At 42.0% G+C, this 22,530-nt stretch overlaps 1 protein-coding gene across 2 annotated transcripts in view; it reads right to left on the bottom strand.

Annotated features, from left to right (window-relative positions):
• Positions 1-13,625: 13,625 nt before the first annotated feature.
• LOC118662197 (rhodopsin-like) overlaps positions 13,626-22,530 on the bottom strand; it is a 31,916-nt gene continuing 23,011 nt past the window's right edge. For both annotated transcript variants that reach the window (XM_036320827.1, XM_036320826.1), the window contains one exon: positions 13,626-16,307. In XM_036320827.1, coding sequence (XP_036176720.1) covers positions 15,368-16,307 — 940 coding nt within the window. In that variant the 3' untranslated portion in view covers positions 13,626-15,367. The remainder of the gene's footprint in view (positions 16,308-22,530) is intronic.

Genomic DNA, 22,530 nt, shown 5'->3' with positions numbered 1-22,530 from the left:
TGTTTAAACTAAAGTGTGTGTCCCTCTTGTACCTGTCAGCTCCCTAATTCCTGTCTATTTGCTATTCATTATATCACTAACATTTGTATTTTTTACTCTAATTATTTTAATTGTATTTAATTATATTATATGTCATTATTTTGTTATTTTTATTACATCAATTATTTATTTGGTAACATCAAATTTTGGGTTATATCATAATCCATAGTCATGAAAATAATAGTGATGTATTTCTGCTTTTACAGTTCAGGCTTCCCCACCGGTCTTTTCTTGCATGACTTTTCCATACTTCATTTTTGTTCCATCTTTCAGTCAACCGAATTATATTTTTAAGTAATTTTTAAAGAAGAATACATGGGTGGTATGCTTTCTTTGCATACGCAGAACGCCCTCCATTGTTTTCATCATTAACCATGTATTGTACTACAATATACACTGAGTGGCCAGATTATTATGACCACCCCATCAGTACGTCATTGACACTTCCAAAAATACTGAATATTGAAAACTTCTTAAGCAAATACTCTCACGGTTTTATTATTATTATTTGCATAACTAATTCACTTCATTGTACTGATGGGTGGTCATAATAATCTGGCCACTCAGTGTATATCTTATCACAATTTCTGACCTTCAGAATTGACCTAGACTTTGTTCCACTGCCTTGGGGCATTTTGTTCTACAACCCTCAAGTCTGAGTTCAGCCAGAATTCTATCTCTTTGTTAGTGTGTGGACATGTATAGGATTTTCCCCTTTACCTCTGTAGCTATGTCTTTAGTTATTTTTGACAGGATAGGATTCAATGTAATATTGTTATCATTGATCTTGCCTGGCACACCGAGCCCTTTCAATATACATAATTGGTTCTTTTTTCAGTTCCATTAAATCTTTCTGATCCATTTATTCTGGGCTCACTTTCAAGAACATCTATTATCCATATGCTGACTACCTATTCTCTGTCCTCCCTATTTATCATTAAAAAAAGAAGAAGAAAGTTCCAGAAAGCACTCCTCCCCTTAGGTCATTAGTATGAGACTTAAATATATTAACTTAAAATGATTGTAATTCTATGTCAATATTTTAAACTGGATGATTTTTTCAGCATTTTAATAATGAAAATTGTTATCTATTAACCAAGCCTCAAAGGATATAAACTTTTCATCACAATACTTTCCTTTCCTCAACACAAAAATAGAAAAAGGTCATTGCAACTTACAAAGTTGTCCTGATCTGTGTTTCTGAGTTTTCATTCTTATTTAGTGCCAATGGAGGATTTTTATGGACTGAGTTGGGTCCCCCCAAATTCATAGGTTGAAGCCCTAATCCCCAATGTGACTATATTTGGAGAGAGGGCCTATAAGGAGACATTTAAAGGTAAAATGAGGTCAATTGCCTGTCCTTTCAACCTCCAAGCCCACATTGCCTATAACCTGTAACCACTATACCCGTTCTTATCCCTTTTGCCTACCTCCCCATGTAATCTTTATCTTTCTACCCAATTATGGATGACCTACTGCTCTCCCATGTTACCAGCAATATTGGAAAATCTTGAAAAGAAAGAGGGGAAAAAAAGATTAAATGAGGTCCAAAAGGTAAGGCCTGATTCGGATCAAATTTGTGCCCTTGTAAGAGGAGAAAGAGGCAGCAGAGATGTCTCTCCACACAGGCACAGAGGAAAGGCCATGTGAGGACGCAGCAAGCAGGTGGCCATCTGCAAGCCCGGAGAGCACTCACCAGTAACTGAATCAGCTGGCACCTTGGTCTGTTGTGGAAGCCACCCAGTCTGTGGATTTGTTAGGGCAGCCCAAGCTGACCAATCCAAAGAATGAGTGACACCTCCACAGCCTGTCTCTCCCCCATAACCAGGCAGGACTGTCCAATAGGATCTCCCGGTCTCCCAGTGAGGAACTGGGGGGATAGTGTGTTGGAGCTTCCGTGGAGGTGCCTAGTGTCACAGGATGATAAATTGAAAATGTATAGACATCTCCTAGGTCCTATTTACAAGTGTTTCCACAATAATGTGAAGTGTGACATGGACTGACTTCACCTATGATCCAGAAAAGGGCAGAGGCAGTTTGAGCACTTAAGAAAAGCATATAATGAAACAGAATTTCTTTTATTATATAAGAAGATGGCAACTATGGCCTTAAAGACTGCCACTCCTGGTGCCATTATGGAAGGGAATGGTGGGTCCTAGAGATAATAATTCTCTTGGGATTATCTTTGGATTTCCAAATTCTTCTAATAGGAGCACTAAAGCTTTCTCTCCCTAGAGTGTTATGATAAAAGATCTCCCACCCTACTGGTTCCCAGTGGGCAGAATTGCTGTGGTCTACATACTCTTGTATCCATTTGTGACCCTTTCATCCTGGCACTGGTAAGCTAAACTCTCTCTCTCTCTCTCTCCCTCTCTCTCTCTCTCTCTCTCTCTCTCTCTCTCTTTCTCTCTCTCCCTCCCTCCCTCCCTCCCTCCCCTTCTCCCACCCTCTTCCCCCCACCATGGGTCTTGGTTGCTTTATCACTAAAATATAAAAATAAAAAACACTAAAGAGTCATTTATTTCTTTTAAGTGGGAAGTCTCAACCACTAGCAGTCTGGTTGCCATGACAACCAAGACCCCTATCTCTGAAACCATCTCTTTCTTTGGTTCCCTTTTATTGCTGTACTGCTTTTCTGGTTTTCAAACTATTTCCACCCCCCAAGAGCAGGGTTTGGTTTATTCTGCTGAGTTCAGCTGGCCTTCCCCCACTCCCTATGAGCTGTAGGCTCAGGCCACCCTCTTTTGGTCTCCTGCTGCCCAGGCCCACCCAGTTCTGATGCACACCTCCTTACACACTAATGTCTCTTAATGAAACCACTGTGACAGCCTGGCAGACAATGCCAGTTGCCTCTCCCTAGGAATCTCTTCTAGTCCTGTACCCAGGCTATTTCTCTCTTCCTGATCCAGCTGGGTTTTATTCCTTCCCTCCCGCACTGGGCAGGGCTGCTGAGAGCCCAGGTCAACTCAGGACTGCCTCCACCCAAGTTGTGAGACAAGAGTTTATAAATGACTCAACAATGGTTCCCTGAAGCTTGGCAATGTTAAAGCTGCAAAAGTGGAACAAAGAAAAGCTTTGCAGAAAAATGCCTGAAGCAATTCTTTGTAAGAATCTATCCCTCCCTCCAGCTGACACCAGAATTCAACCTTGGAAAACACATTTTTAGGAGCTTGGAAGGTGTGGTCCCCTGGTCAAATACATCTGCCCTCAAGAGAGGTAGACTTCATTGGCAATGAGATTCTGGGCTGAGTACTACTTGTCTCGGGTGCTTTCCAGGCTCGGGCAGAGTCAGGCTCTGAGATTAGCTGCATGATGGACTTCTGCAGGCAACTGTGCAATGCAGTTCCACCACCAGAGGGCAGTGTGGACCCGCTCCAGAGACAGAAAGGAAGTAAAGCTAGTGAAAGTGGGAACCAGAAGGAAGTAGAGAGGGCTTTTAAGGGGGGCAACCTGCTCTCAATGACTCTGTGATTGACCATCCAGTAACAGGAGCACCAACCAAAAACCAGATTAGGTTGGCTAAGAGTAACCAGTTGGACTGTCATGGTTAGGCATGTGCTTATGTCTGGAAAAACTTTAAGTGAGGATTTTCTTACTGGGACAGAGGCCAGAGGTCCCTTCTTTTTCTTAAATTAACTAATTTTTAAATCTTTATTGTTGAAAGTATTACATATGACCCCTTTTTTATCCCTTTAACCCCTTATAGCTCATCCCAACCCCACACCCCAGGCCTCCACCCCGCTATTGTCTGTGTCCATAGGTTATGCATATATACATACAAATTCTTTGGTTGATCTCTTCCCCTCCACCTATGCATCCCCGCATCCCCTCTGCAGAGGTACCTTCTGTATCACAAGCTTGGGACCTCACAGCTAGCATAATGCAACAACTGAGGTGCACTAATCAATGTGCGCTGGAAAGAGGGCCGTGCAGTCTAGTTTTTCATCAAACAGGTTGTGGACACGTGGTAGGCTCAGCCACGTGGAGATGGCCAACAGCTCACTCAGACCTGAATTACTGACCCTCCCATTTGCAAGAGCATGACCTGCTCTCCAGGATGCTGCAGGCCAAGGATCAGGCCCTCGCTGCCAGAGGGGTCTTTGGTCCTAATCAAGTAAACCTGACAAGATGATGTTTTTAGAGGGGTCCTCTGAGATGGTTGCACATCTGTCTGCTTTCCATCGAACTTGTTGAGGAGGAAAACTTTCTCCTTTGCCCTTCAGGGTCTAATAATTAAACTGACAAGAGGCATTAACAGGAGAAAAAGCAAACTTAACTTTGTACATAAGGAGGCTCCATAAGAATATGGGAGCCCACCGACAGTCATGTAATTGAGGCTTATATGCCATTCTGAACTAAGGAGAAGGGGGTAGGGGCTGGGACTTGGGGGAGGAAGGCAATGCACAGGAAGATGGGAAGGGCAAATGTTGGTAAATAAATGTTTGCCCTGCCCTGCAGAGACAATGGGACACAGAAGGGAATTAGATCTCCAGGCCCTGCCCAACCCCAAGCCCACCACACCTAGCCCACACGTTCTTTGTAGTTATTTCTGGTGCTAGCCCTCTTCCTAAAACAGGCCCTCCATCTAAATTCATTTTAGGCAGTTAAGGAGGAGATGAGAAGTTCTTCCAGAGCCTTTTGTTTCCTAAAAATAATCAGCCTAAAAGAATCCTCATGCCAAAGAGACATATTTTGGGGTGGAATCCTGCTTCCCTACAAAATGGTCAACTACTTCCGAATCACCAGGGAGCTTGTTTAAATGCAGAGTCTGGGATTCCCAACCCTGGATAAGAATCTAGGTTTGATGCCCAGGAAGCGGTGTTTTTAACAAGTTTGCCAGAGGACCCTTTCTGGGCACTGTTAGGCTTGGCATCCATCGCACTAAGATAAGATTGGTCTTTTATCTGACTTAACCTTTTGACAAGGGAACAAATTTAAGGCTTCCGGGAAGAGAAAGGAGTTGAGAGTAAGGAGATAGGGAAGACTAAGAGGAAAAGCAGCAGTGTGGGCCAGGTTTTGGGGGGTGGGGGGAGAGCATATGAGAGGAAAAAAAGACTATTATTGAGCAGCTGTCAACAGGACTTCAGAGATGGGTGAGTGGAGAGGATCTTCAAGATGCTTTGCTAGGAGCCAATCTTGAGAGACTTGAGATGTTTCCTTGAGATGCTCCTGCTGAAGCTATTTTGGATGATGAGCTGATATTCTATTTCAATGTGAAATCGCCCTGAGCTGGCTGCCAGGCACCCCCATTATATTCAGGCTACAGGCAGTTGTAAACATCATGGGAGCCAGACTATTGACAAGTCCAGACCGAAATGCTTTCCTGCAGTGGCTGCATGGAGAAACACAAAGTGAAGACAGGAGGGGCCCAGAGCTGAGGACCAGAGGCCCCAAGGTGGCAGTGAAGCAGTGACAGCCACACCTTGAAAGAAGCACTGGGAACGCCCACCTTCCAGGGACCCAGTACCAGGAGGGGAAAGGAGTGTCCCTAGCAGAACAACCCCTTTTCCTCTGGGTGCTTCAAAGAATAATTCCCACTGTTCTGCTTTTTAGGGGGTGAAGCAGGGGGTTGGAGAGAAGAAACACTGTACCCAAGGGAGGGAGGAAAGGGTGTATAATGGTGGGCTCCCACTTCACTCCCCAAATAATCTAAAACCAAAGCACACCTTACCCTGAAGAATTAATTTCCTTCTGACTCCTGCTCCTGATCCCCAGGAAAGATTTAGAGTTCTATTTAGCTGAGTCCTTCAACCTAGGTTTCTTCCACTTAACTAACATGGTCTATTTCACAAGTTATTTCTTGAGAACTACTAAGCCTGGCTTGGGCTTTATTCTGCTGAAAGAACACCTGCCCTTGGCCCTGGGGTATATAAAGTTTTCTTTCACTGACAGATAATGCAGGGTGCCCAGCCCCAAATTAATCATCCTAGTTTCTCAGAAGGGAAGAAGTGTCACTTCATCTAATCACATATACAAAGTGCCTGGCACAAAATGGCCTCTCATAAAGCTAAGTCATTGCCATTGCCTGAGATAAGTGAGAGTTCCTTGCCCTTGACCTGAGTTGTCCCAGGTCCTCCCTACCTTCCTGCCCTTCTGTGCCTGTGGAGCTGAGGTCCCATCATGCTTCATGCTTTGGCCCCACTACAGAACAGGTAACCGGCTCCTGACAGGCTGACCAGATCCATGACCCTGGCTAAGGTCAGGCAGGGGGATCCTCAAAGAGAACAGTGACCCACTCCCAGCCCAGAGGAAACCATCTGCTCAGGGAGTGAGCCGCCTGGGGACTAAGGAAAGCTGGGAGGGTAGAATTTCTAAGACTGGCCACCTTCTGTTCTTTATTTTCCTAGATACAGTTTTTACTGTGGGAAACTTTTTTTAAAAGAGGGGTGATGTTTTTCTCAGAGACATTCACAGCAAGGCATCATTCCTGCCTCACTTCTCACCCGATCCCTCCCCCAGCTCCCAGGGTGGAAATTCTTGATCTATCCCAAGGTCCAGCCTCAGTGACAATCCAGACAAGAGGCAGAAACTTATAAGCACCCAAATAGCTGGCCCATGATTTGCTGGCTCGGCCTTTAAGTAGCATAAATATAGAATTGACCACTAAGTTATGGATTCCTTGACCATCTGGAATGTTGGATGTGTGTAGAAAGTGAGGACGGAAATGGAGTTTCACATGCCCCACTCCTAAATATTCCCAGAAAAAAAGATGTTTTGTAAATGCCAAAAATGTGATAGGATTTTCCATGAAATCAGCAATAACAATTATGAAGCATGAGTCATGGTTCTGTTTGTTCGGAAACTATGAAAATCATAATTTCTCATCTTGATAGAAATCAAACACCTAACTTGTTCAACAAGTTGTTCTAGAACAATTAGATATCATATGCAAAGAATTCCCAAAGATGTCCACTCTCTAACCCCAAGAACCTGTGAATATGCTATGTGATATAGCAAAAGGGACTTTGCAGATGTAATTAAGGTTATAGACTTTAAAATATGAAAAGTGCCCAGCCGGTGTTATTCAGTAGTTGAGCATCAACCCAGGAACCAGGAGGTCATCGGTTCAATTCCCAGTAAGGGCACATGCCCGGGTTGTGGGCTCAATCCCCTGTGGGGGGTGTGCAAGAGGCAGCTGATCAATGATTCTCTCTCATCATTGATGTTTCTATCTCTTCCTCTCCCTTCCTCTCTGAAATCAATAAAAAAAAATTTTTTTAATAAAATAAAATATGGGAAGTACTCTGGATTATCCAAGTGGGCCTAATCTAAGCTTATGACCCCTTTTTTCTCCATCTGTGGCAGAGGGAAAAATTAGAGTATCCAAGCATGAGAAGGATCCCATGTGCTTTTATTGGCTCTAAGAGTAAGGAACCCACATTCAAGAATCAGAGAGAGGCCTCCAGGAGCGAGGGGCAGCCCCCACAAGGAAATGGAGACCTCGGTCCTACAACCACAAGAAAAAGGAGTCTGACAACAATCTGAGTGAACTTGGAAGTAGGTTCTTCTCAAGGTTCTCAATATGAACCCAGAGAACCAACACCTTGGTTTGGGCCTTGTGAGAAACCAGAGCCGAGAAACCAACCAAAGAACCCACTTTTCCTCTTCATCTATTCTGACCTATAGAACTGTTAGATAATAAATTTGTGTTGTCTTCTGACACTAAATTGGGGGTAATTTGTGATGAGAATAACGGAAAACTAATAAAGAGACCTTGAGTTAGATTTCTAAGATAAGACATAACAAACATAAACTGCAAAGGAAAATTTTGGATAAAATGAACTTCATTAAAATTAAAACCATCTGTTCTTTGAAGATACTTTTAAGAAAATAAAATTTAAAGAACCAAGCCAAGACCAGAAGAAAATGTCTACAAAACACATATCTGATGAAGTACTTGAATCCAGAATATATATATTAAAACCTATAACTCAATAATTCAGAAATCAGAAGACCCCAAATTTTTTTTAAGTGGGGGGATGGAAGATTTGAACAGACACTTCCTCAAAGAAGATATACACATGGCAAATTAAGCACATAAAAAGATGTTCAACATCACTAGTCATCAGGAAAATACAAAGGAAAGCCCCAGTGAGATAACATTGCATACCTATTGCCACAGCTAAAATTTAAAAGACTAACAATACCAAGAGTAGGCAAGGATGCTGAGCAACTAGAAATCTCATACATGGCTAATGGAAATGCAAAAATGGTAAAGTCATATTGAAAAATAGTCGGGGAGTTTTTATAAAATTAAACATACGCTTATCACTTGATCCAGCAACCCTCTCCTAGGTAGTAAAATGAAAAACATATAAGTCCATACAAAGACTTACACAGGATGTTCGTAGTAGCTTTTATTTGTAATGGTCAAAAGCTGAAAATAACTCAAATGTCCATCAACAGGTGAATCATTAAACAAACTATAGTACATTCATGCAATGGAATACTACTCAGTAATGAAAAACAACAAACTACTGATAAATGCAACAACATGGATGAGTCCCAAGAGCATTGTAATAATTGAAAAAAAGTGAGACTCAGAAAACTGGTGTTATTAGCCTGCCAGGATTGTCTTAACAAAATACCACAGACTGGGTGGCTTAAACAACATAAGTTTATTTCTCACAATCTGGAGACTAGAAGTATTGGGAGAATTGGTTTCTGGTAAGAGCTCTCGCTTCCTGGCTTGCTGACTCTGCCTTCTGGCTATATCCTCACATGGTCTTTCCTCTGCATGTTCATCCCTGATGTCTCCCTCTGCTGTCAAATTGGATTAGGGCCCCACTCATATGACCTCATTTAAGAAACCTTAATAATGAATACTGGCCTTGCTAGCCATGACATTGAAATAGCAGAACATGATAGGATGTGAGTAGGAAACAACTTTATTCTTTCCCCCAGGTCCATTCAAACCCCATTTGTAGATTCAGCTTTTCCTGTCCTCCAATAAAAACTTGGGTGAGATCTTGAACCCCATACTTTTGTCTCTTGCTCTTTTCTTTTTTAATTGTGACCAAAAAAAACCCCTACATAGCATATGACATCTCAACCATTTTTAAGTGTACAGCTCAATCATGTTAAATACTAGAATTTGTGCATGGGTGGGGTCCGGCTAGCCCATCCTGTTTGGGGCAATTGGGCCAGGCTGGCTGGTGGGGAGGGGCTGAGGGCAGTTGGCCAGACAGCCCTGCCCCCTGGTCAAATTCCCAGTCAAGGAGACAATTTGCATATTAACCTTTTTATTATATAGGATATTCACATTGTTGTGAAACAGATCTCCAGAACATTTTCATCTGAAAAAAGTGTTCATCTGGAACTATAGCCATTAAACAACTCCCATTTTCCCCCTCCCCTCAGCACTTGGTGACCATCATCCTATTTTTTGCTTCTATGAATTGGCCTACTTTAGATACCTTATATAAGTGGAGTCAGACAGCATTTGTTTTTGTGAGACTTGCTTCTTTCACTTAGCATAATGCTCTCAAGGTTCATTCAAGTAGACCGTGATAGGATTTCTTTCCTTTTGAAGGCTGAATAATAGTCTATTGTAAAAATAAACTACATTTTGTTTATCTGTTCATCCATTGATAATTTGGGGTGCTTTTACCTCTTGACTATTGTGAATCGTGCTGCTATGAACATGTATATACAAATATCTCATCTAGACTCTGTTTGCAATTCTTTTGGAAATATACTCAGAAATGGGAACCTGAGATTATATGGTAGTTCTATTTTTAATTTTTTTAGGAAACATCATACTGCTTTCTTTAGCAATTGCACCATTTTACAGTCTCACAAAGGTTCCAATTTCTTCACATCCTCTTTAACTTGCTATTTTTCTGGGGATATATATATATCTTCCGAATATATATATTTATAGCCATTCGAATGGGTGTGAAGTGTTATCTCATTTTGGTTTCGATTTGTATTTTGTCTTGTCTCAAATTTTAAAAAGTCCTTTGGTTATTTTCAGCTCCAAAGAACAATCTCATTCTATCAAACATGATAAGCAGAATAACACCCCCTTTCCCACAAAGAGGCCCTAATCCTTGGAACCTATGGATATATTAAGCTACATTATAAGGGGGATTTAAGATTGCAGATGGAATCAAAGTTTCTAATCACTGCACTCTACCCCAGATTGCCTGTGACTCCTCCAGGGTTAGAGAGATGAAGGCTAGGAGGAGATATAAGGAGCAGGAAAGATCATCCTTGCTGAAGGCAGATGTAATATGATGTTTGCATCTTCTTGGTGAGCAGATTCCCAATGGTGATTCTTTCTCTTCTAAACCATGGTGTGGGGTCCTCAGTCAAAGTGAGCCTCTCTGGCTAGCTACTTCTCATTCCATTTTCAGCCTCTGCAGCCAATGGTAACCTCCAGCCTCCTTCTGCTGACAGCCCCTCCCCTTTGGTATGAAGCCTTTTCCAACAACCCCAAGGCCAGACCTTCCCACAGGTCTTCTCAGCTCATAAGAACACTCTGGCCTCCTTTCCCCTAGCCTGCCAGGATGTATGAGCAGTGTTCTCTAAACAATAGCCTGGATTCATTCAACATTTTCTTAGGATGGATACTATGAACTACTTTTCTGTTCTTGCTTTTAGGGATTTTGCCCAAGTTCATTCTTAGTTAGTCAACATGCGTTTATATGGCATATCTACATAAAAGCCAGAAATAGTTTCATTCAGTGATAATAGTTGCAATTAGAGTGGATAAAATGTTTTAAAAAACTTAGAAATGTTGAGATAATTCACATTTTTTCCCTTAGGTGATTTATTTTTTTAGAATATGTCTTCTCTGAACATTTCCACCAAACCCTTTCTGACTTTAAATTCAATATCATTGCACCATTTCTATGAGGGAAAATAACATTTTATAAGAACTTGCAACTAATTGTCAGTTACTTTAGCCCCCTCTTCGTCTCTCTCCTTCTCTCCTGCATCTTTCCCAAGTTTATGGTTCTCTAGGGGTGCAAAGGATTTTCACATCAGAACACAGATTAGTGATGATGTCATTCATGACATAAATTATTAATTATTCTAAATATCAAATTTAAACAACTTGCCAATCCAAGTTCAGGATATCAAAGCCAAAATTATCTCACAAATGAGAAATTCTCAATAGTTTATAGATCTTTCTTACTAGTTTGAGATAATTACTTGAGGAAAACACAGGAAACCAGTAACAGTTATTGACTGTCAAAAGAGAACTGGAGCCCGTCTGGTGTGGCTCAGTGGTTGAACATTGAACCAGGCACCAAAAAGGTCACTGTTTTAATTCCAATCAGGGCACATGCCTGGGTTTCGTGCTCCACCTCCAGCAGGGTGCTTGTAGGAGACAGAGCCCATGGATATTGATGTTTCTCTTCGATGTTTCTATCTCCCACTTCCTTTTTCTTAAAAATCAATAAAAACTTATTTTTAAAAAAGAGAGAGAGAACTGGAGACCTGGAAAAATGGGGAGGAGAAAGACTTACTTTTCAGTAAATATAATTTTGAACCTTTTGAGTTTTACTATACATTCTCAATTTTTAAAAATTATTTTTAAAATTAATAATTTGCTTTTGAAAAGAAAAACTACCATTCTGATACTCAAATAATGTTATCAGTAGAATTTACCTTTTGATATCAGAAAATAGAGTTTAAGTTTTAAGGATAAAAAATGTTTTAAGAATAAATTAAATTGTGTATTAAATGAGTGATCTACCCAATTTTAACTGAGTTAAGCTTGGTAATTTTTTGAGACATTCTCCCAATCTCAGATTGCTTAAAATTTCAACAAAAACAAAGAGACAGCCCTACCTGGTTTGGCTTAGTGGATAGAGCATCAGCCTAAGGACTGAAGGGCCCCGGGTTTGATTCCGGTCAAGGGCATATACCTTGGTCACAAGTTTCCCCACCCTGGTCAGGGTGCGTGCAGGAGGAAACCAATCAATGTGTCTTTCTCACATCAATGTTTCTCTCTGTCTCTTCCTCTCCCTTCTACTCTCTCTAAAAATCAATGGAAAAATATCCTCGAGTGAGGATTAACAAAACAACAACAAACAGCTTGAGTTTTAGGAAAAGGGAGTTTGTAGAAAGGCATGTCTTATGGACTAATGAGTCCTTTTCATCTTTTGTCAAGTGCTTGATGTCTACCAGGAGACAAAGGTAATAAGCCCTGGTGCCCACCCTTGGAGAAGACTTGCACATTAGAAAAGAGAAGGTGATTTTTTGAATTCTCAGAGTGGGGTTGGAGGAAGAGGGAACCCTTAGACTGAACAGAGAAGACAAGAACTTAAAGTCAAAGTGGAGTCTACACATGACACAGAAGCCACTAGAATCTAAATACAACAGGGGCCTTCACCCCTATTTCATTGCAGTGTTATTTACAATAGCCAAGATTTGGAAGCAGCTCAAGTGCCCTTCAGTAAATGAGTGAATAAAAAAAAGATGTGGTACATTTACACAATAGACTACTACTTGGCAGTAAAAATGAAGGAAATCTTAACTTTTGCGACAGCATGGATAGACCTGGAGAGCATTATGTTAAGTGAAATAAGTCAGCCAGAGAAAGACAAGTACCATGTGATCTCACTATGCTAACATGTGGAATCTAATGAACAAAATAGAAACAGATTCATAGATACAGAAAACAGATTGACAGTTGTCAGAGGGGAGGGGAGTTGGGGGACTGGGTGAAAAAAGTAAAGAGATTAAGCACAAGAAAAAACAACACAAAAACTCATAGAAACAGACAACAGTATGCTGATTACTGGAGGGAAAAGGAGGTGAGGGGATATAGAAGAGAGTAAAGGAGGGAGGGGTAAATGGTGACAGAAGGAGACTTGACTTTGGGTGGTGAAAACACAATACAATATGCAGATAACATATTAGAGAATTGTACACGTGAAACCTATGTAATTTTATTAAGCAATGTCACCCCAATAAATTAAATAAAAATTAAAAGGATAGCTTTTTAAAATAAATAAATAAATAAATAAATAAATAAGTAAGTAAATAAATAAAAATAATGGGGGCCAGGTACTAAGGATGGGAGAATATAGTCAAAGCAAAAGGTGAGAAAAGGCTCTTTTCCACAAGCCAGGTGTCTGCACCCAAAGCAAAGTGAAGAAGCAAGGCTCAAATTTCCCCAGCAATTGGTCCAGCTCTTAGTAATGATGAAATGATCACCCTGGGTCAAGTCCTGTCTTAAAGGGAAGGTCCTGGCCTTCTAAGCTCCTGCAAGGCTTTTCTAAACCTCAGCATTTCTCATCTCTAAGTCAGGAATAGTAATACATGCATATAAAATTGTTATGAGGATTTGGCATCTATCTATCTATATATAAAGCATAAGCAACCGTTATGACCAAATGATTGAACTGGTCAACCAGTCACTATGACATACACTGACCACCAGGGGGCAGATGCGCAACCCAGGAGCTGCCCCCTGGTGGTCAGTGCGCTCCCACAGCCAGAATCCCATAGTCCCCATTCCCCCAACCCCTCGGCCGACTAACCTCCTGCAGTCCCTCTGACCCCACCCCCACTCCCTCCCCACCCCTCAGGGCCTGCTGGCCCTGGTTGCCCCAACAGGGACTGGGTGAGACAGCTCCGATCAGCCCCAATCGCCAGCCAGGCCACGGGACCCCACCCATGCAGGATTCGTGCACTGGGCCTCTAGTAGTGTATATAAAATGGCTTACATTGTGTCAGGAGCATAATAGTTGCCCAATACATGGTATCTATTTTCTTTGTTGTCATCATAGTTTGTGGTTGTTGTTGTTACCTGTAAATGAAGCTAAATATTGTAATGCTGGACCTCATTCAATCTTCATGTCACACTCCTTTTGGGGTAACTACATTTCCCAGACTACTTTGCTCTTAGAGCCTGGATGCCAGGTATGTTTCACCAATTAGAGGCAATCAAGTAAGAACTGGAGGATGGAATGTCTTCCTGTTGCTGTTTATTTTGGCAAACAAAATCACAGAGCTATGAGTGGCATGAGGCAGCAGGGGCCATGGTGGAAGCAGCTGCTTGACCTCCAGATCACAGCTGCAGTAGATGACTCTTGACATCAATCAACGGTGGCCCTAACTTCCACTCCTCCAACCCTTCCTGTGACTTTGTAAGCATCTAATTCCTGTATTAGCTCCTTTATGTTTAAATACCTAAAGTGGTAATTCCTTTTTCTAGAAATGAATCCTGACTGATTCACAGATGGATGTCTCATGTAAAGAAATTTCATATATAAACTTATCTGAAAGAATTTGTCATACTGATGTCTCAAACTTTCTTAGATTTAAATAACGCGTTAATTCTATTTAAACCAGTTCAGTGTTCTGTTTATTGATGCCATTCTCTTTGAGAGCTGTTGACATGACACAAAGTTTCCTGGAATCCTGAACAGCTAATGCTGTATTTGTTTATCATGTTGAAAGGCAGAATATATTTTTGTGACAATCATAATGCATCCATTGTATTCCTTTATACTTAATTTTATTGAGAAAATGACCCCGGGGATAGTTTCGCTTCCTGATATCAATTCTTCCTTTCTTTCTTAGTATTAAGAACCCTAATTTTTAACTGGGTAGTTGGAGGCACTACTACGAGCTAAAATTTCTCCCCACTCTCTCCTAAAGCCATATGACTTTCCCATAGCCATATGACTAAATTTTGGCCAGTTAAATGTAAGAAAAAATGTTTTCTGTAACTCCTAGAAAGTGTCTTCAGAAGGAGAGTACTGACTCTTCTTTGCCCCTTGCTCTTTCCTGTTGGTTGGAGTGAGAGTGTGATGATAGCACTGACAGCCATCTGGGGTCATGAGGTAATATGCAGATCATGTCAAAGGAAAAGAGAATATGCCCTGAGAACAATTTGCCCCATAGGTCTGGATTGTGTACCTCCAGATTTCTTTTACATAAGAAAAAATAATGACCTCTAACTTTTTAAAGTCACTGTTATTTTGTTGCTGCTCTATTATAACTTATCCCTAATTACCGTAAGGGGAACAGCCAAACTTCTTCCCTTCATATCAACTATGGACTACTTCTCAGTCTCTAAAAACAGGAGCATTCTCAAAAGTTGCTCAACTACTGCAACACAAGAAGGCATGCTGCCAAAATGTTGATCTGGGTTTAAAATTAAAGACATAAAACGATTTCTCTGAGGACAGATCAGTGTATGCAGCAGCAAAGTTTGTAAGCCAGATGAAGCTTTGACTTACTAATATTATTTTCAATATCAAGTCAATGCACCAATGTTAGGTTGAGTAAAAGGCAAGTCCTTCACCCTAGCTGATGGTCCACTAGGACTAGGGTTATTGACGCAAAATGGCTGAGTTTTTCTTTAAACTTGCCCTCTGCTGTTCGTTGTGTGACTACTATACCACAGTTGACAGCCTATCCAATGACATAATCTGCTTTGCAGCTCGGTATTCCAGAGCCCATAGATCAGAGGGTTAAAACACTGGCCAAATGAAAAGACTCCAAAAAGCACCAGATTTAAAGTGAAGAAAAACACTCCACACATCTTTCCCAAACCTATAAATATCAGGGTTGGTATTACATGTAAGGCAATCTGCAAAAAATGAATTAGGACTGTTTTTCTTGCTTTGATATTTGACCTATTAAAATGGCCAGCACGTTTGCCTTCTTGATATATTAGAGAGTAACTTATAAGAATTATAGCTAGAGGAAGGAGAAAGAAAATCATGCCAATGGCTCTGGCAGGGGTACCATTAAAAATCACGGGGCAAAGGGGCTCTAGTTTTAAAACAGCAACCGAAGTGGAGTTGGTGCCCTCTATGATGAATAAACAAACATTCTTGAGTATAATCATTATCCAAGTCCCAGCCAGGATTCTATACTTAACTGAATCTACAAAGGACAGAGATTTCAATGGCCAACAAATGACCAGGTAAGTGTTGACAGCCATCAAGGCCAGAGTAAAGAGGATCCCTTCTCCAAAACTTATCTGGGCCCCAAACACCAACCAGCACATCAGCACGGGGCTGTTGGCCATCAGGGCCCGCATCCCTTGGAAAACCATTCCCAGGCCACAGTAGGATGAGATGCACAGCAGATGGTGGCAAAGGAAGATGTATCGGACCTCTTTCCTAAGTTTTGAATTCTGTGACACTATTGCGATGATGATGACCGTGATGAATGTGGCAAAGGAGAAAGTGACCACGTACACAGAGGCCTTCACTGTTGCTTCGAGCCTCAGCCAATCTGAGATGTTGCAGTGCTCAGAAGACAAGTTCATGATCATCGGGGCAACTTGGCTCCTACAGGAGAGAAGAACAAGAGTGAATCTAGCTTAAAGCATCTCCTATGGTTTTCCAGTCTCTGATCTTGTGCACAGTCTCAAGGGACAGGTTGCATGTTTTGCAGTATAGAGGATGACAATTTTAGATCTTATTGACATGGATCAATAAACTGGAGAAATCATCAGGGGCCTTCTCTTTATTTCAGGAGAGAGGCATACATTCAAATCAGCTAAAAGGAGGATTTGAAAGACATGCTCTCTATACACTTCAAATTGCACAAAATCAGGTCAAGGTTCTACTCCTTATGCATCCTCTTTCCCATCTTTGATTGTAAGAATGATTTAAGTTCAAAGCATAAAGCAAAACACTGCTGAAGTGAATTGATTAACAAGCCCTTGTTAACACTTTTTACTTGCAAAGATCTGGGGAGGAAGTGAGAGCAAGAGCTGTGAAGAAGGCAGAGAAGTCATTGATGTGGAGACTTGAATTCATTTGGGTCCATAAGACATGAAAGGGAGATTAACAGTAATGATGACAATCCTGGGGAATATTTACTGAGTAATTTCTAGGGATCAAAATTGTTCTCAGGGCATATTCCTCACAAATCCTGGAGGATGTTTTCTTTTCCACCATGTAGTTTTCACGAACGGGAAATGGGGACTTGGAGAGGCTAACTAACCTGCTCTAGGCTGTGTGATGATTGCCTAGTAGGGCCAGGATCTGCATTTGGTAGAACTCCAGAGCCCATTCTCTCAACCATTACAAGGAAGTTTATGTCTAATGTAAAGCCAAATGAATACATCCCCTGAGGTCTTCTTTGACTAATGTCATTTGACTAGACAACTAGACCCCATTTGTAAGAATATTGTTTCTATTGTGAAGAAGCTGGAAGACTGAACGTCTAGGGAAATGCTGGTATCTCAGGATTGCTGATGGACTATGACTGATAAAATGGTAAGAGCTGTGTGGTAGCCTGGTAGCCTCTAAAATCTTCTCAAGCATGCACAGCAATGAATGGTACACTTTGTGGCAGCCTGGGGAACCCCCCCAAAGTACAGTATCTTTGTTGTCTCTGTGGAAGTCTGTTGTAGAGAAACCAACTGTTGCCCCCCCCCCAACCTGCACCCCATCCAAGGTTAGGAGCCTACCATAGCCTTGCTGCCTGCTCCCTCATGACCTACAACATCATCTCTTCCTCCATCAAACTTAATTGGACCTTAAGCAGAGATATCATTTATAGAAAATCATTCCGTAGACTGTGCTGAGTTAATGTCTGTCTCTGAAAAATTTGACCCAAGGATTTTCACATAGAGAATATAATCCAAATGTGATGTCATATAAGTGACCTGCCAGTCATTACAGAGTATGGATGAGTAGAAGAGAAAGGGAGAGATAGGAGAGAAGCTGAGACAAGGGAACATGCAGCACCTTAGAGGCCATAAAAGCCCTTGAACAACAAAGAGAAGAACCTTGACTTCTGATTCCACTGAGGTGCTCTGCATTTTCTGTCCTTGGGTTCTAAAAACATAACACATCCATATATTACTTGAGCTAGCTCAGATGGCTTTATTCTGGCCTCTAGAGTTCAAAGTATATAAAATGGACCCTGAAAAGGTACAATCAATTTTATTGATTTTCTAAAGGTCATATCACAATGGAGACACAACTATTGCAACTTCCTGAGAATCTAAAATGTCATAGCTCCTTATAGAATCCCTTGGTGAAGGCACAATTTTTTTTCTGCCTATTGTATTGTCACCCTTTGTGGAGAATTTTCCCTATGCTGATGGGTTTTTTTTGACATTGTCATGCTGTTGAGCTCCAGGCATTTATTTTTCTCTACCCTCCAACTCTTCAGAGAGGGATACAAATTGTAACAGTCATTGTCAAACTCACCATCAAACTTTTTTTAGCTGTGGATTTTTCAATCAAAATCTTACACAAGTCTGGCCAGCGTGGCTCCGTGGTTGAGCTTAGACCTATGAACTATGAGGTCAGGGTTCGATTCCCAGTCAGGGCACATTCCAGGTTGCGGGCTCAATCCCCAGTGTGGGTGCAGGAGGCAGCCAGTCAAGGATTCTCTCTCATCATTGATGTTCCTATCACTCTTTCCCTCTCCCTTCCTCTCTGAAAGCAATAAAAATATATTTTTCAAATCTTACATAAGAATCCCTCAATAATAAACAGAAAAGTGCAATCTGTGCACACTGAATGCCTCCTTCTAATCGCTCACTCCCAGAGCACACCCCTGTAACTGGCCTCAGAGCACCACCATGAAAACAGAGGACCCCACTGAAAACCCTGGTAAGCTGAAATAAGCACTCTACCATTGGACTGGGGGCATCACATGAGCTGAGCTCTAAGCCTAGATCAACTGCTAACAAGAAATGTGGCCGGACATTGAAATCACCACACTTCTCTGGTCCTTACCTCACAGCCATACAGCAGCATCAAGCTCCGCGTCCTTTCTCTTTATATCTACAGTCATCCTCACTCACATCCTCGGAGGCCAACTCTAAACTTGGACCTGGAGCATCTGGATTTTTACCTTACTCTTGAGCACAAGATTGCCTCCACCCCTACCCCAGATATAGTGTCTTATTCCCATGCTGGAGCTATAAATAGAACCCTAAGCTCTCTAGGACAGGGTCTACCTCATTCTGCCAGGCCCCCTGTCAGGACCTGAAACCCAGCGTCTGAGCCCCAACTTAGGGTGGTCACAGCTAGCAGGCTCTACAATGGTGGAGGCCTCCTTGTCTCCTTTGGTCTCCCAACAACACCCACTCCTGGGCTCAGTGTTGCAGGACTGGCTCAGCTGATGGACTATATTCCTCATTATTCAGTCTTGCTCTCCACACACCATTCTGCCAGAATCTGTGATCAGCTATAGCATCCCAGCTGGATTCTTGCTTGAAATGACTTCCCTGCACCTGGTGGGGCTCATCTGCACCACCCACCCTGCCTCCCTCCCCCCCCCCCCCCCCCCGCCACACACACCTGTCCACTTTATTTGGCAACACCTCCCCGATAGCAATGAGCTGGGCTTGGCCTATCTGTGTTCTAAGACTTGAAACCCTACACTGAGCATGAGTGACTGTCATTGTGCTTCCTTTAGAATAAAATTCTAAAAGCTGTTCCTTCCCCCATGAATTACTGCAGCTGCAGCTATAATAAAGATGAAACTACCAACCGCTCTCCCTCCTGATCTGAAGTGCTTTCAAGGAACTATTTATTGAGACCAAGCAAGAAATACTTTCTCTGGTTTTCCAGTATGTTAAACACACTAATCAATGTGGCACCTTGTTCATCATTTCACTCAACCAATCTTCATTGAGCCATGAAACACACAACATGTAATCCTCAATAGTAAGGTTAAAAGTGGGAAAACGCTGCCTGGGCAGTGTGGCTCAGTGGTTGAGCATCGACCTATGTACAAGGTGGCCATGATTTGATTGCTGGTCAGGGCATGTGCCCGGGTTTCGAGGGGGGCATGCAGGAGGCAGCCGATCAATGATTCTCTCTCATCATTGATGTTTCTATCTCTCTCTTTCTCTCTCCCCTCCTCTCTGAAATATAAAAATATACTTTTTAAAGGTGATAAAACACCATTGCTGCCATACAGACGCTTCCTGTCCAGTGAAGATGCAGAATACAATGTAATTAGATTATAACCAAAAACATCACGTCTATTATTACTCATTTACCAAAAGCATGAGGAAGCTAGATGTGCTATGGGAGGGTTGTTTAGAAACAGAGGGATCACTGAGGCAGTGAGAGAAAGCTCCTTGGAGAAAGTGTGACTAGCATTGACCCTTCAAGAATGAAAACCAGAGCAAAGCAGGGTCCAGGGTGAGTTGGGGAGGGAAGAGGGGAGGTACAGATTCCAGGCAACAGAAAGCCATGGGAGCCAAGATGGGACCGTACCCAGAATGTTCAGGGAACAATGAACAGATTGGTTTGGGTGGAGTGATGGCTAGTTTAGAAGACTAAGGATAGACCGAGGGCTTTGATACCAATCCAAGGTTTAAAATTTATTTTGTAGGCCTTGTATGATTAAAATTTGGAGTAGCAGATGCCATAGGTTAAGAGCCAACATAAGATGACCACCCTTGCTTGCCTAGTGGCATTTGATAAGAGGTCTGCTGAGCAGGCAGCTGGGCCAATGACCGATTTGCACAATGAAGGCATTGCTAGCATAGTGGGTGGCTCAGAATACTTTTTGTACACATGAACTCTCCAGGAGGGCTGCAAATCTACAAAATCAATGAGGGCTAGTATCATTGCCTTCCCTTTACTTATGAGACCTCAGAAAGATCAGTAATGCATTCAGGATCATGCAGCCAGAAAGAATCTCTCAGTCTCCAAATTTAAATGTCTTTTCAGAGGTATATTTGCATATCAAGAGCTCATGGCAACCAAACCCATATAATAAGCCCTCATCTATTCATATTATCTCCACATAAGGACAGTTCTAAAAGCCTTTTTCTTCTTCTGAAATTCTAAAATGGGGAATACCTGTTTTCTTCTAGCCCAAAATGTTACTTTGGCTTCAGCTTTTAAATAAAACCTTGGTGCTAAGAGATTTCAGCAAAGAATTACACTATATCCATAACTGCCCTGACAAATCAGAACCAGCCACCACCACTGTCTGCAAAAAACAAAACAAAAGAAGCTGATGAGTGCAAAGGGCAGGACTAGGTCTCATCCTTAATTTTTGTCCCTGCTTCCAATTTAGGACCAACCAGAGAAAGCCGAATATGTACCCCTAACCAACCACATAGGACACCCACTTCTAGTTGGCCACCTAGAACTTCCCCAAGACCACAGCTGCCAATCAGAGGAAACCTGGGTCCTTCCCTTTTCCAACCAAAAAGCTTTCCTACTCCTCTGTTTAACTTGCAGTCTCCATCAAAACCTAAGTGATGATGGCTGCCTCCCTTGGTATAGCAAACTCCGAATATGTAACCTTTGCTTTTCTTTCTTTTTTTTTTTTTAAATATATTTTATTGATTTTTTAAAGAGAGGAAGGAAGAGAGATAGAGAGTTAGAAACATCGATGAGAGAGGAACATCGATCAGCTGCCTCCTGCACATCTCCTACTGGGGATGTGCCCGCAATCCAAGTACATGCCCTTGACCGGAATCGAACCTGGGACCTTTCAGTCCGCAGGCCGACGCTTTATCCACTGAGCCAAACCGGTTTCGGCTGCTTTTCTTTTTTGATTGGTGTTGGTTTATCCTCATGTCTGTATTCAAAGATGGTGCTAGTGGCATTGGCTTTGCTGATGAATTTGTGGGGGCCCCATGTTTTCTCTCCATCCTGTGCCCCTCTGGTCAGGCAGTTCAGGCCGAGTAAGGCAGATCCCTTTCCTGGATGAGTAACTACCCCTTGGCCTCATCATGAGATCTGGTCACTGAGCTGGGAGAATTTCCCGCTTCTCTCGCCTCTGAGGGTTCACAAAGCAACCATTCCTGAACAAATACCCTACTTCAGAAGAAAGTCAAGAGAGTGTTAGATGTGTGCTAATCTGAGTGGGGGGTCTGGAAGGGAGCATATGAAAAGAGGTTATGACACTGGCCCTAATGGTGGCAGACAAAATATATTAGCAGATAGCATGTATTCATTGTTCACTGAGGTGGCTCTAGTGGGGGCTGACTTCTTTAATATGAACACCAAGCCTATAAAGTAGGCACTATCATTATTCACATTTTTCAGAAAACACTGATAGAGAAAGGAAGTAACTTGGCCAGAGTTAATTAGCTCATGACAGTGATGCTAGAATTTGGACCAAGCAGTCCAACCCCAGGGCCCACTCTCTATAGCCCTGGGCCAGGTGCCCCCCATGTCAGTGAAGGCCAATATTTAAAGGTTGTGAAGGGCTCTTCATACTTCTCAGGGCGTTGCTGAGTGATGGTGAAGTCTGGCTTCAAGCCTAGCTCTTCTGATTTCTGAGATGACATTTTGTTATTATTATCTGTTGAGTTTTTTTTTTCCTAACAGTACCTACCATATTAAAGTGTGTGAATTGAATTCTTTTTAAAAAGAGAGAGAAAAGGTGGTATGATCTGATTTAAGTCCTCACCAAATCCATATTTTGAATCTCTAACCCCAGAACCTCCAAGTGTGACTGGATTTGGAGACAGAGTCTTCAAAGAAGTGATTAAGGTAAAATGAGGCCATGGGAGGTGGTGGAGGTGGGAATCCAATTGGACCAGTGCCCTTGTGTCCTTGTGAGAAGAGG

The sequence above is a fragment of the Myotis myotis genome, unplaced genomic scaffold, assembly GCF_014108235.1.
Source record: "Myotis myotis isolate mMyoMyo1 unplaced genomic scaffold, mMyoMyo1.p scaffold_m19_p_8, whole genome shotgun sequence".
NCBI classification, from domain to species: domain Eukaryota; kingdom Metazoa; phylum Chordata; class Mammalia; order Chiroptera; family Vespertilionidae; genus Myotis; species Myotis myotis.
The sequence above is the reverse complement of the archived record's forward strand: the minus strand, read 5'-3'. Positions and strand labels throughout refer to the sequence as shown.